Source organism: Typha latifolia, chromosome 15 (assembly GCF_019914945.1).
Source record: "Typha latifolia isolate L0001 chromosome 15, TyphaL0001v2, whole genome shotgun sequence".
NCBI classification, from domain to species: domain Eukaryota; kingdom Viridiplantae; phylum Streptophyta; class Magnoliopsida; order Poales; family Typhaceae; genus Typha; species Typha latifolia.
Genome location: NC_133100.1, coordinates 4,359,456 through 4,372,304, shown reverse-complemented (window position 1 = coordinate 4,372,304; position 12,849 = coordinate 4,359,456). Strand labels below are relative to the sequence as shown.

At 42.9% G+C, this 12,849-nt stretch overlaps 1 protein-coding gene and 1 long non-coding RNA gene across 4 annotated transcripts in view; one reads left to right on the top strand and one right to left on the bottom strand.

Moving 5' to 3' along the window:
- Nucleotides 1-650: 650 nt before the first annotated feature.
- Nucleotides 651-12,849, bottom strand: part of LOC140801808 (F-box/WD-40 repeat-containing protein At3g52030) — a 54,429-nt gene continuing 42,230 nt past the window's right edge. For 2 of the 3 annotated variants that reach the window (XM_073157106.1, XM_073157107.1), the window contains exons 9-10: nt 1,006-1,385; nt 651-902 (exon numbers count right to left, since the gene is read on the bottom strand). In XM_073157106.1, the coding sequence (XP_073013207.1) occupies nt 1,013-1,385 (373 nt within the window). In that variant the 3' untranslated portion in view covers nt 651-902; nt 1,006-1,012. The remainder of the gene's footprint in view (nt 903-1,005; nt 1,386-12,849) is intronic. The other variant, XM_073157108.1, reaches the window with a different exon arrangement.
- Nucleotides 1,283-10,192, top strand: LOC140801809 (uncharacterized). Its single transcript, XR_012111514.1, has 2 exons — nt 1,283-1,391; nt 6,837-10,192. It is a non-coding gene; the product is annotated as an uncharacterized lncRNA (long non-coding RNA).

Genomic DNA, 12,849 nt, shown 5'->3' with positions numbered 1-12,849 from the left:
ATCTTGATTAGATCTCTACCTTGTTGGCCTTAGCTACCAACGATCACTGTTGCTGGTAACCACCACCACCTCCTCCTCCTCCCTCAGCTTGTCTTGCGCTGAGGGAGAAGGAAAGTGAGGATACTGTATGCAATCTAACCCAAGTCGTGGGTTGAATTGTGGCCCAACCCAAGTTGGCAAACTAAGTCTATGTTGGTTGCGGGTTAGGTTGGTTTGGACTTTGGGCCCAACCTTATGGGGTGATATTGTGGTCCTTTTATTGGTGGCAGCCCAGCTCATTACTTTAGGCCTTAGATGGGCCCAAGTGGATTAGTTATTCTCTAATTTATTTAAAGCCATGTCAATTTACGCCCTTGAATATTAATTATCTCTAGAGGGTAGTTTTTTCTCTCTCTAATATTTGTTATAAATCAATATTAACTAGTGGGACTGTGGTCTAAGAGTACCTCTACTAATTACTCATAATAGGTAATTAGTTTTAATTGGAGACTGGTAATCATGTTCAAAAACTTTAATATTCAATAAAATAAGTTAATCAAATGTTGTCTATTATATTTGCTTTAAAACAACAATAATTAATAGAACAATGAATTAATTACTCTTAGTAACTTTACTGCAGTGGTTGATGATTTGCAGCACGGGCGATAAAATTGGGAAAGCATCTCTGAAATTGAAGCATTAGATAGAATTTTACAAATTCATCGTATAGAGACATTACGAGTAAGAAAGTAGTACAAGTAAGAAGGTCATAATTTCGCTGTGTGCACGATGGGGCTTGTTTATAGTCCGTTTCTTGGAAGGATTACCTCAGTTATCCTACCATACATGTTAGCATCTCCCTGGCTCAATTGGAGTTTATTTATCCAACAAAATCTTCAATTCCTTTTGCTACTTCTCCAGTCCTACAAAACATTGATATATTCATGATATACCGATAGGATTTCAAGATTTCTCTTAAAACCAACAGTAACAATTACATTATATTACAAACAAAATAGAGATTACCAGTTTTTCATAGTTTCTCTCGGAATCTCCATAACCTAATAAAATTTTCATTGTGTGTGGTCACGATCTTTTTCATTCCGACAGACAGGCATGTAATGGGAGGCCGCAAGTATCTAGGAATGCTATCCACGCGGATGTCTCCACCAAGGGATCTAACTCTTGTCTTCTCAACACTACGCTTCCTCGCTTCAGAGGAAATTGTTGCCGACTTTCCAGGATCTACCACAAAGCTTGCAAGAACTTCGCCAGTGTTCTGACTTAAAATGCGAAGAATACCATCAAGACCACCAACTGCTAACGTGGACAAGTCATTTGACAAATGGTGCACGGAATAGATGACATTTGGGCTAATTCGTGTCTCCCATAGAGGTTTGAGAGTCCTAAAGGTATGTGTTATAAATAGTTTGTCAAGTAGAGAAAAAAGTGGAACGATATGTGTAAATCTGCATTAGAAAGCTATGCTGAGTTTACTTGAAAACCTATGCTTCTCAGCCTAAAAGTCCAGATTATCAAGTAATTTAATTTTCTGAGCAGATCAGGTGAATTTCCATTACTTAACTATAGGAATTAAAACTCAATGGACACAGTGGCATTTTAACAAAATATGTAAAGATAGCAATGTGTTCAACATAGTTTCACAACTAAATAGATTACATCAGATTAGCCACTATCCTGTAGTCACTTTGACATCAGCATACCTACTTTGATGTGCCAGAAATCTCAGATACCAGAGCAACATAATTTGTAAATAATTCTTGTAATCTCATATTTTCTTTCTCATTAAATTGCCTATATTTTAATTCACTTCAAAGGAAAAGTCAGATCCCAATATTATTTGTTCATAGTATCATAACTTCATAATCTAACTTCCTTCTAAGATTTTGATTACTTAGTAACCTAAAAGGCTACACTCAGTGAAATAAATTTCAAAGTATAGACGATAATAACATTTTCTAAGGGAAAGTTTATCCAAAGTTTTACCTCAAAAAAGAGTTTTTGACAAAACTGGTCTTCCTCGTTGACCTATTTAGGCCTTATTTGGTTGAAGAATAAAGTAATTAATGGATAGTGTTATTCATATTTATTTATGGTTTGGAGGAGCTATCCTTTTGTGTTTGGTTCCAAATTCCAATACTAGGATAGAGAGTCCTCTCTTTCATTCCAACTCTAAGTTGAACAGAAAAATAAGAATAAGGGGGTTGAGATCCATGGTATTAGTAATATCATGGGAATGTTAACCACGATATTAGTTGTACAAATTTGGTTGTGTTCGGCAACAAACCATGAATAATGGACCTAACTTATAGATAAAAGTCCCTTTAAATGAGGCCTTACTCAAATAGTCCACCCCTCCAATTTAATAACAAAACATGTCTAATTTGAACACCTCAACTGCCACTTCATAGTCCTAGCAAAAAAACACTAAACTCATTTGCGTTTTCATAAGTTGTAAAGCACTTTATTCTTAGACATAAAATGCTGATTTCATTGACGCTTTATTATTATTAGGAACATAAAATTCTGGGCCCCAAGACTCCGCTAGTACTGCCTGGCCGTTAGAGCAGCATGACAAGGCAGTGCAAAACCTCAAAAGAGCCTTGCTGGCAGCCCCGCTAGAGAATGGGGGAGAGATGGAGCTGGACTCTAAAGAGATCAACTCCCTGGTCCTGATCCGCTAGAGAATGCTGGTCCTCAAGTTGCTAGCCATAAGGTAGATACCCATATGCTTGATCAGCCAGAGCTTTAGATACCACCAGAACCCAAACAGGGCCGGGTGGTCTGAGGTTGCTCCTCTTCCCCCTAGTGTTGGGAAATGACCAAAGACTTAAAGCTGGACCTTTTGTAGCCAGTGGAAACTCATGCAGATGCAGGCAAAGCCAAGAAAGTGGCTATTGCACTTGGCCGGTGTTGGTCCTCCTTTGCAGTACCAGTAATGGGGGCATCCTCTTCTCGAAGACAGACCTCGGTTGGATTGACGTTGTGGCGGCCTCTCTTTCTGTGGCGCACATGATTATCACTCCTACTGGGGAAACCTGGATGTTATTCGGATTTATGCTGGCAACCAAGCTGTCAAACAAGGGTGGCTATGGGAGGAGCTAGGATACCTTGTGCCCACCAAGCAGGGATGCACGACTAAGTCAAGGAGGTGACTACCTTTGGTCCTTGGTGCTTGCTTGGTCTATAGAAGGCCAATGAGATATACACCTTAGGCAGGCCCATGCATAGCTGGCCGAGGAATCAATACAGGAGCCACAAGGAGTTTGCACCCCAGGTTAGCAAAACAGCAAAGGAAGGGATGGAAGGACTGAGATCACCGACTTGCAAAACCTGTAGAGCTTGAAAGCGAAAAGACTAGTGTGGATCCTAAATTGATTCACACTAGTCATTTGTCTCAATGGGTCTATACCCTGTGAATCCACATCAACTAGAAGTCACTTCGAGATGACGCTCGGGACTTTTCTTCATAGCTGATCCGGTTAGGATCATCAGATGGTATCACTATGTGATCAACACCCTATTTTTTCACTAATCGTTGAGAAATGATAGTCACCTAAGAAATTTATCATTCATCCTAGAACTGTTCCCTAACCCTGCTAGAGTCACCTAAAAAAGTCACCGCGGTTATCTGATATAGGGCTTTCCCTGGACTTCCAAATAGACTTGAGTCACCACAGAAAACCACAAGCAATTTATACTGGGACTGTTCTCTAAGTCGTACCAATACTAGTCTCATTTTTCTTTTCACTAAAATTTAATATTTGCACAAGATATGGCGATGCACTGAGTGTAATGATTAAATGCACACAGAAAATGTAATAATTAAATTTACACGTAAAGATAAAATAAATAAATTTGTATACAGTAATTTACATGGTCTGACAAAAGTACGAAATATAATAAAAATAAAAATGTGAGTGAACCCACTCACCAGAGTCTAGGCAAGACAATTGGAATCTCAAATCTCTCGCTCACGTGCTAAAAATCACCACCTTTAATAATAAATAATAATAAAATTTTAATTTGAATAATATTAATATTTCTAAAATTTAAGAACTAAAATAGATTAAATTACCCATTGGATTGGGCTAGGCTACTGCTAGCCCGACCCACTCCAAAAACTAATCGGGTCGGGCCAAGGCCCAGCAAAAACAATGAATTCGGCTACACCCGCAGCCCACCCAATTTAAGTGATTCGGGTCGAGTCTTTGGATCCGAAATCCAAACTCGAACTTGAACCCGAAACTCATAAGAAAAGGGTTGGCTCGGGTTAAACCCGAGCCCAACCAAATCCTTCCCTTCCCGCGACCGTCACGAGGAAGAGAAGAATTGAGGGAGAGAGTGATCGCCGGCGACCCTGTCGACGACGATTCAACGACCACACCTCAAGCCCTTCGACTTTCTCACGACTTCGCCATCCTCACGAGGTGGACGAGAACCCACCGCAGACGGCCAATTCAAAAGCCAATGACGACTGGAGCAACGAGGGCTCCATGGCGAACACCCATGGCACGAGACCAACGACAAGAGGCTTCCAGTGGAGGAGAAACAACGACCCGAAGCAGCCGGCCGGCGTGAGTTGCCGACGAAGCCAAAATCTCACAAATTAGGTATTTCTATTTTAACCTGTTAAATTGAAATTAAGGTTGAAGGGTGAGAGAGGGCTTACCAAGGAGTCATGTGGTGGTCTCCGATGGCTCTAGTGGCACTCCGGTAGGCTGATTCCATGGCGTGACTCCGACGGTGAGAAAGAAGAAAACGAAGGAGGAGAAGAAGAAGAAAAGGAAAATGGCGGGGGGAGGGATTGAGGAGAGAGAAAATTAGATTTAATTTATAGATTAAAAAAAATCCAAATCCAATTTTATTTGGATTCGGCGAGATCTCCGCTACGCCTCATCGCGTGTCGAAGAGGGAGAAGGAAGGGGCTTGCATGTGCAGAGCACATGCACCCTCCTCTCTCAACCCTTTTCTCATAGCAAGCTTTCATCTCTAAGGAACGGCATTGCATTGGTATAGATCAGTTATTTATGATAGAGGATTTACCGGTTAGGCTGACTTTTGTAGGAGGATTACACGCAGATTTGGGATAGCGGCATATGAAGATTTTACTGCCACATTAAGAAAGATGGTTCAGAGGACGACCGTATTGGAGTACCAAGCTGAATTTGAAAGAGTTAATAGTCGTTGTAAGACACCTTGGCCCGAATCGACATTGATGAGTACATTCATTTCAGGGCTACGGAATGCAGATATTCGTGCACTTTGTCCTACCACTCTTGAAGAGGCCTTTGAGAAGGCTGTGAGGATGGAGCAAAAACATAAGGCTCTCAAGATGACAGCAAAAATAAGTTGGGACAACCGATATAGACGGTTTGCGCCTAGAACATCGGTGGGAAATTCTGCGGGTTCAAAGACAGTGGCTGTGAGTACTAGACCACGACCACCTTTGAGACATTCTTCCAGTGTTAGAGGAGGCACAAGACCCCCTGTTTGAACTCTCACGCCTACCCAAGTTGAGGAGCGAAGAGCGAAGAGCCTTTGCTTTCAATACGATGAACGTTTCACTCCTGGTCGTCGGTGTTCCAAACCGATCGGGAGTGTGATGCTCATCGACGGTCTCGAGGAAGATGATGAGGTTGTTGATGGAGAGTGTTCAGAGGAGGTCCATAAGGAGGTCGTTGAGGAGGGCACGAAAAAAGATATCCAAGCTGAAATATCAATGCATGCATATTTGGGTACTTCTGCGCCGAGGACGTTATGGGTAGACGGACTCATTAGAAAGCATTGTGTGCACATCGTCATCGATTCCGGGAATACACAACTTTCTAGACGAGAGGTTAGTGAGGAGATTGGGTTTGGATGCTGAACCGACCATGGAGTTTGACGTGGCTATTGGAGACGGCACAAAGCTTAAGGCAGAGAGCTTGTGTCACTGGGTCAGTATTCGGGTGTAAGAACACGACATCATTGTGGACTTATATCCGTTGGCGCTACGAGGAACGGACATTGTTCTTGGCACTTAGTGGTTACAAAGCTTGGGACCCGTCACTTTTGATTTCCGGAGCATGTGGATGAAATTTAAGCAAGGAAACAAAGATGTGTGGCTTGATAGCGTTCGATCTCCGCCGATTCTTGTGATGCAGCCGATGGTGGGGCTGCCATGTGCAATTGATTTGGCCTATCTTCTTCATTAGGACCAGGCAGGAGACGAGTCTCAAATAAGTTTAGATACTACTATCGAGTTGTCTAATTTATTAGACAAATTTGCTGGATTGTTTAAGGAACCAAAGGAGTTGCCACTAAGGAAAACGGCGGACCACCGCATAGAGATTGTGCCCGAAGCTGCACCGGCGAATGTAAGGCCATATCGGTATCCACATGTGCAAAAGAAGGTTATCTCCAAGATGGTAGCTAAGATGTTGGAGCAAGGCCTCATTCAACTAAGTCATAGCTCATACTCATCGCCCGTGCTATTGATGCAAAAAAAGAATAGGACATGGCGTTTTTGTGTCGACTATTGGGCAATAAACGCTATAATCGTCAAGAAGACCGGTACCCCATTCCGGTTATAGAGGAGCTGCTGGACGAGCTTATAGGGGTGACTATATTTAACAAACTTGACTTGAGGGTCGTGTATCACCAAATTAGAGTTCACTTGGCGGATGTGCACAAGACTACATTTCGGACTCTAGATGGGCATTACGAGTTCCGGGTGAAACCTTTTGGTCTCACCAATGCTCTAGCTACTTTTCAAGGCCTCATAATGATATATTTCGGCCTATATTGCGAAGGTATGTTTTGGTATTCTTTAACGACATTTTGGTGTATAGCAGGACTAAATTGGAGCATTGGTGGCATTTGGAGAATGTGCTGAATTTATTGAAGCAAAACCAGTTGAAGATCAAGAAGCCCAAGTGCCTATGAGGAGTACCACAAGTAGAGTATTTAGGCTACATCATCTCAGCGGAAGGTATAGCGGCGGATCCTCAAAAGGTGGCATGCATGATCGCTTGGCCTATTTCTACTACCACTACCGGATTGCGAGGATTTTTGGGGCTGACCGGATATTATCGCCGCTTCATCGTCGGGTATGGCAAGATCGCTGCTCTTTGCACTTCTTTGTTGGACTCTTCTAGATTGACGGATGAAGTCACTACAACCTTTAAAAAACTGAAAACAGCAATGACGACAGCACCCGTTTTAGCGCTATCGGACTTCACCAAAGTGTTTATTATAGAATGTGATGCATTGGTAGTTGGCATAGGAGCTGTACTAATTCAAGGAGGACGTCCTATTGCCTTTCTTAGCAAAGTTTTATCACAAAAATCTTAGCAATTATCTACCTGTGAGAGAGATGTTGGCAATTTTGCATGCGGTGACAAATGCGAGGCCTTATTTGATTAGTAGGCAATTCATTATCCGAACCGATCAAAGGAACCTTCCATACTTTATGGGACAGCGTATTCACACTCCGGCACAATAAAGATGGGTCACAAAATTGCTGGGGTATGATTATTAAATTCAATACAAGAAAGGAACGGAAAATAGAGCGGCGGATGCATTATCACGCCAACCCGATACCGTCGAGTTTGCAGCCTATTCTTCTTCCACTTTTCCTTTTCTTGATGAGCTGAGGTATGCATGTACATTTGACCCAAATATTTTGAGATTGTTATAGGAGGTGATGGATGATCCGGAGCGCCATCTAGAGTTGGAGAATCGAGGCGGTTTGCTGCTGGACCGCGGATGCATTCGGGTGCCCGCAAATAATGGGTTGCGGCAGAAATTGTTGGAGCACCTCCACCAAACTCTAGAGGCTGGTCATGAGGGTGTCTTGAGAACTTATAAGAAGGATATCTCAGAGTTGCACGTGGCCAGAATTGAGGCGGGATGTGAAGAGTTTTGTTTGTGCTTGCAAAGTCTGTCAAATGGCTAAGGCAACTACATTGAAACTGGCCAGATTACTACAACCTTTACCTATACGGAACCGTGTTTGGGATGATATTTCTATGAATTTCATAGAGGTTCTTCCCCTAGTACGTGGTTATTCTATTATTTTTATGGTGATTGATAGATAAAGCAAGTGACTGAAATTTTTGTTAGAGATGTTGCTCGGTTACATGGCATGCCACACACTATTGTCTCAGATTATGATCGTGTATTTATGAGCGACTTTTGAACTGAATTTTTCAGATTACAGGGGACTCGATTGAACTTCAGTTTAGCCTACCATCCACAGATGAATGGCCAAACCAAGGTGGTCAATCGACACATTGAGCAGTACTTGAGGTACTTTGTTGGAGAGATGCCGAGACGATGGTTGGAGTTCTTACTGTGGGCGGAGTAGTCTTACAACACCGCCTACCATAGCAGCATTGGTATGACTCCATTTGAGGTGGTATATAGATGCATGACTTCGACATTACGCACTTATGATCCAGTGGCATCTGCAGATCGGACGGAGGTGGATTTAGCTTTGATGGATAGAGACGCCACATTGAGGAGGTTGCGTTCCCACCTTAAACTTGCTCAAAATTGCATGAAGCAAGTTTATGATCGCAGCCATAGGGAGCAGGAGTTCGACATCGACAATTGGATGTTTGTGAGGGTGCAACCGTATCGACAGGTGACCTTGCAAAACCAGAAGTTAGCACATTGCTACTTCGGTCTCGTTTCGGGTGTTAGACCGTATTGGTCCGATTGCATATCATTTAGAGCTGCCGAAGGGGTTGATAGTGCATCCTGTCTTCCATGTTTCATTGCTAAGGGAGCGGATTGGAGATCATGAGGTCGTTGGATCAGTTCTACCGGAGCTATTGGAGGAGATAGAGATCATAGAGTCAGTTTGTGTACTTGCTAGGCGCCGACGATAGCATGATACTAGATTAGAGATGGAGATTCTAGTCGAGTGGCTTGGCAAGCCATCCGATGAGGCAACATGGGAGTTGGAAACTGATATTTTGGAGCGTTTTCTCGACTTTTCATCTTGAGGACAAGGTGGGGGAAGCGTGCTGGGCTGATATATTTAGTTAGGGTCTTTTCTTATTGTATTAGTTGTTTATTTTTATTAAAATAAAATTTCTATAGGTCGCGTTCGAACACTCTTGCGAACGCCTGCATCAGGTTCGCAAAAACAGAGAACGCATCAGATTCCTAACACGTGAGGTTACCCCCCATAAAAATCTCAGAAATTTTGTACGAACAAATCGGTCCAATTTTAGTTCGTAACTATGATATTAAAGCCAACCCAGGGGAGATCGCGGCCATAGAGGACCAGAAACTCATCTTCATTAATGTAGGAGATTCTTCGACGCAAGCACCACTACTACCAGCAATCATCGATGACGAACCACCTGTGTGGACGACGATGATACATCAATCCATAAAAGAGGTTGTTAGATCTACCGCGGAGAGCACCGAGAGGATCGAAAATGTTCTCCAAGCCTTGACGGCAGCTATCCTAGCTCGACACCACCCACTTGCACCACTAGCACTGTTGCCCATGGCAGAACCAGCCCAGCCATAGCTAGATAGTTCCACCTATGGAGGAGAGCTCCACAACCACTTTAGCCGCGATGCACGTTGGAGTAGCCGCCAGTGCAAGTCCCGACGTCGTCTTCCCTAGCCACGATGTAAGCAAGGGCTCGAAACCCTAGTTTTCAACTGGCAAAGATCCAAGCCACCTCAGCCTAACCACCACATCCGGTCCCTTCCACGGGACCCCCGCACCCGAGCCAAGCTAGTGGCAGACATAGGAAATGGACGAAAGACCACTGTCGACGACCACGGTCGGCTTCCACTAGCCGACTGCAAGCCTATAGTGGCCACCGCAACTGCTAATGACCATTGTGTGGCCAAACCCGATGGTGACGCTCACAACAATATTCCCTAAGCTAAGCCATATCGACGCGTTCACTTGCCGCCGCTGCTCAATGCCTTCACTCGCCACTGCCTATTTTTGAGCTTCAGGCTCAACTCAGCTCAACTCGAGCTGAACTTGAGCCGAGCTTAAGCCTGAATCGAGCCAATTATCAAGCCATACTCAAACTGAGCTGGATTGAGCTGAGCCAAGCTAACTATTCAAGCTGAATTAAACTTTAATAGTTAAATTAAATAAAACTTAAACAAAGCTAGAAATTTTAAAATTTAACCAATAAATATAACAACAATACAACTCTAATACTAAAAATAATATCAAATTATCAAATAAAAAAGCGTCACACCGATTTCAAATTTTAATAGAGCACTATTCAAGCTGTCAAGCTAGCTAATTAAGCTGAACAAAGCTAAATTAAATAAAACTAAAAATTCAAGCTGCCTCTAACTTAGAGATCGCCTCTTCGCCCTCATCGCCGCCGAGAATGGTGCCTTGCTGATCTCTTCTTCTCCATTGTTGTTGTCTGTGATAACCGAAAAGAAAAAAAGGTTGAGAGAGTAGGGTGCACGTGCAACCCCCTCCCCTCCCCTCTCAGGCATGCGACGAGGCGCAGCGGAGATCTCACCGAATCTGAATCAAATTAGATTTGGATTTTTTTAATCTATAAATTAAACCATAATTCTCTCTCTCCTTAACCTCCCAAGCCTCCTCCCTTTTCTCTCCTCCTTCGTTTTCTTCTTTCTCACTGTCGGAGTCACGTCGTGGAATTAGCCTGCCGGAGTACCGCCGGAGCCATCGGAGACCACCACGTGACTCCTTGGTAAGCCCTCTCCCACCCCTCACTTTTAATTTCAATTTAATAGGTTAAAATAGAAATACCTAATTTGTGAGATTTCGGCTTCGTTGGCGAGTCATGCCGACCGGTGGCTTCGGGTCGCTGCCGCACCATCACTGGAAGCCTCTTATCGTTGGCCTCATGCCGTGGGCATTCACCTTTAGATCCTCGTTGCTTCCGGTCACCGTCAGCCATGGAGTCGATTACCATACGCGATTTCTCCTCCACCTCGTGAGGACAGTGACATCGCGAGGGTGTCGGGGAGCTTAGGGCGCGGTTGATAGACTGTCGCCCATAGTGGCCGCCGGTCTCTCTCTCTCTCTCTCCCCTCTTTTTCTCTCTTGCCCTTGTCGATCCCCCTTCAGGTTGAAGAAGGCAGACTCAGGCAACCCAAGTCTGGCCTTCTTCCTTTAAGTGTGGATTCGGGTCGAGTTGGATCCGGATCCAAGGGACTCGACCCGGTTCCATTAACTTAATTGGATTGGGTCTTTGGTCCAATCCATTTAAGTGTATGATTGGGTGGGCTACGGACCGACTGCAGCCCAGCCCAACCGATTGGGCTTGTTTTGGCCCAAATTGGTTTTTTTGAGTTAAATTGTATAAAAATTTTATTGTTCTTTATTATTAGAGGTGGTGATTTTTAGCACGTGAGCTAAAGATTAGAGATTTCAGTTGTCTTGCATATACTCAGGTGAGTGGGTTCACTCACATATTTAATTTTTTATTATACTTCGTACCTTTGTCAGACCATATAATTTACTATATGCAAATTATTTATTTTATCCTTACGTGCAAATTTAATTGTTACATTTTCTATGTGCATTTAATCATTACACTCAGTGCATCGTCACGCCTTATGCAAATATTAAATTTTAGTGAAAGAAAAATAAAGTTAGTATTGGTATGACTTAGATAACAGTCCCGGTATAGATCGCTTGCGATTTTCCGTGGTGACTCAAGTCTATCTAGAAGTCCAGAAGAAAGTCCTATATCAAATTACCACAGTGACTTTCTTATGTGACTTTAACGGGCTTAGGGATCAGTCCTAGGATGAATGAGAAATTTCCTAGGCAACTCTAACCTAACAAGGAGTGTTGATCATATAGTGATATCATCTGATGACCCTAACTGGATCAGCTATGAGGAAAAGTCTCGAGCGTCATCTCGAGGTGACTTCTAGTTGATGTGAATCCACAGAGTATAGACTCATTGAGACAAATGACAGTATAAATATTGGAAAGATATTAATATGTTGAAACCGTGCAAAGCTACCAGTTATGACTATCTATTATTATCATTGTCATTATTTAAGAACATGCCTATTGCAAATTGTTATGTATATCGTTGATCTTAGGTTTTATTTAACACTATAAAATTTTAGAATTTATTTGGTTTTTGAGTGGATTCCACTCACTGAGCTATAGTTGTTGACTCATGGATTTTTTATTTATTTATTATCTTAGATAATAGTCAGCGTGGCGACTGAGCGAGATGCATCCAGACCCCACCTCCATTAAGACCTACCTATTTACCTTTCCTCTCTTTTGAATTTTATGTTTTATATTAAATGTTAATTTTATTTCATTTAGAAACTCAAACAATAACATTATTTTATGTTCATTGCAATTAGTTTAAATTTAATAAAATATATCTTCGTTTATTTATCCTTGCCATTGTACACTTAGAAAATATTAGTAAGGCTTCGATTCCGATCTCGGGTCTTGACACCGTCAACCTCAGGTTTCCAACTCTTTTCCCCTACGCCTTCAGCTAATCTGGTCTCTTCTTTTCGAGAATGCCTCAAATCAACAGCGAGAAGGATAAGGAAGCCGTCGAGGATTTCATCTTGGCTTGGAACGACAGCAGGCAGCGGCTACTAGATGGAGTCTTCTCCATGGCACTCCATGTTGACACCGATGTGGTGATTTGGCCACCATCTCCACTAGCACTGCCACGGTGATGGAGTGATGTCAGGGTTCGTCGTGTAAGGCCATGCCCTAGTTGTCAGATGTGCCACATGACCAATGTCGAGTTCTTAAGTGAACTTCGAAGAGTGAAAGCTTTGTACGGCATGGCGGAGAAGAAGGCTTGCCGACGACGGAGGAGGACGATGACGCTTGCTGACGACGGATGA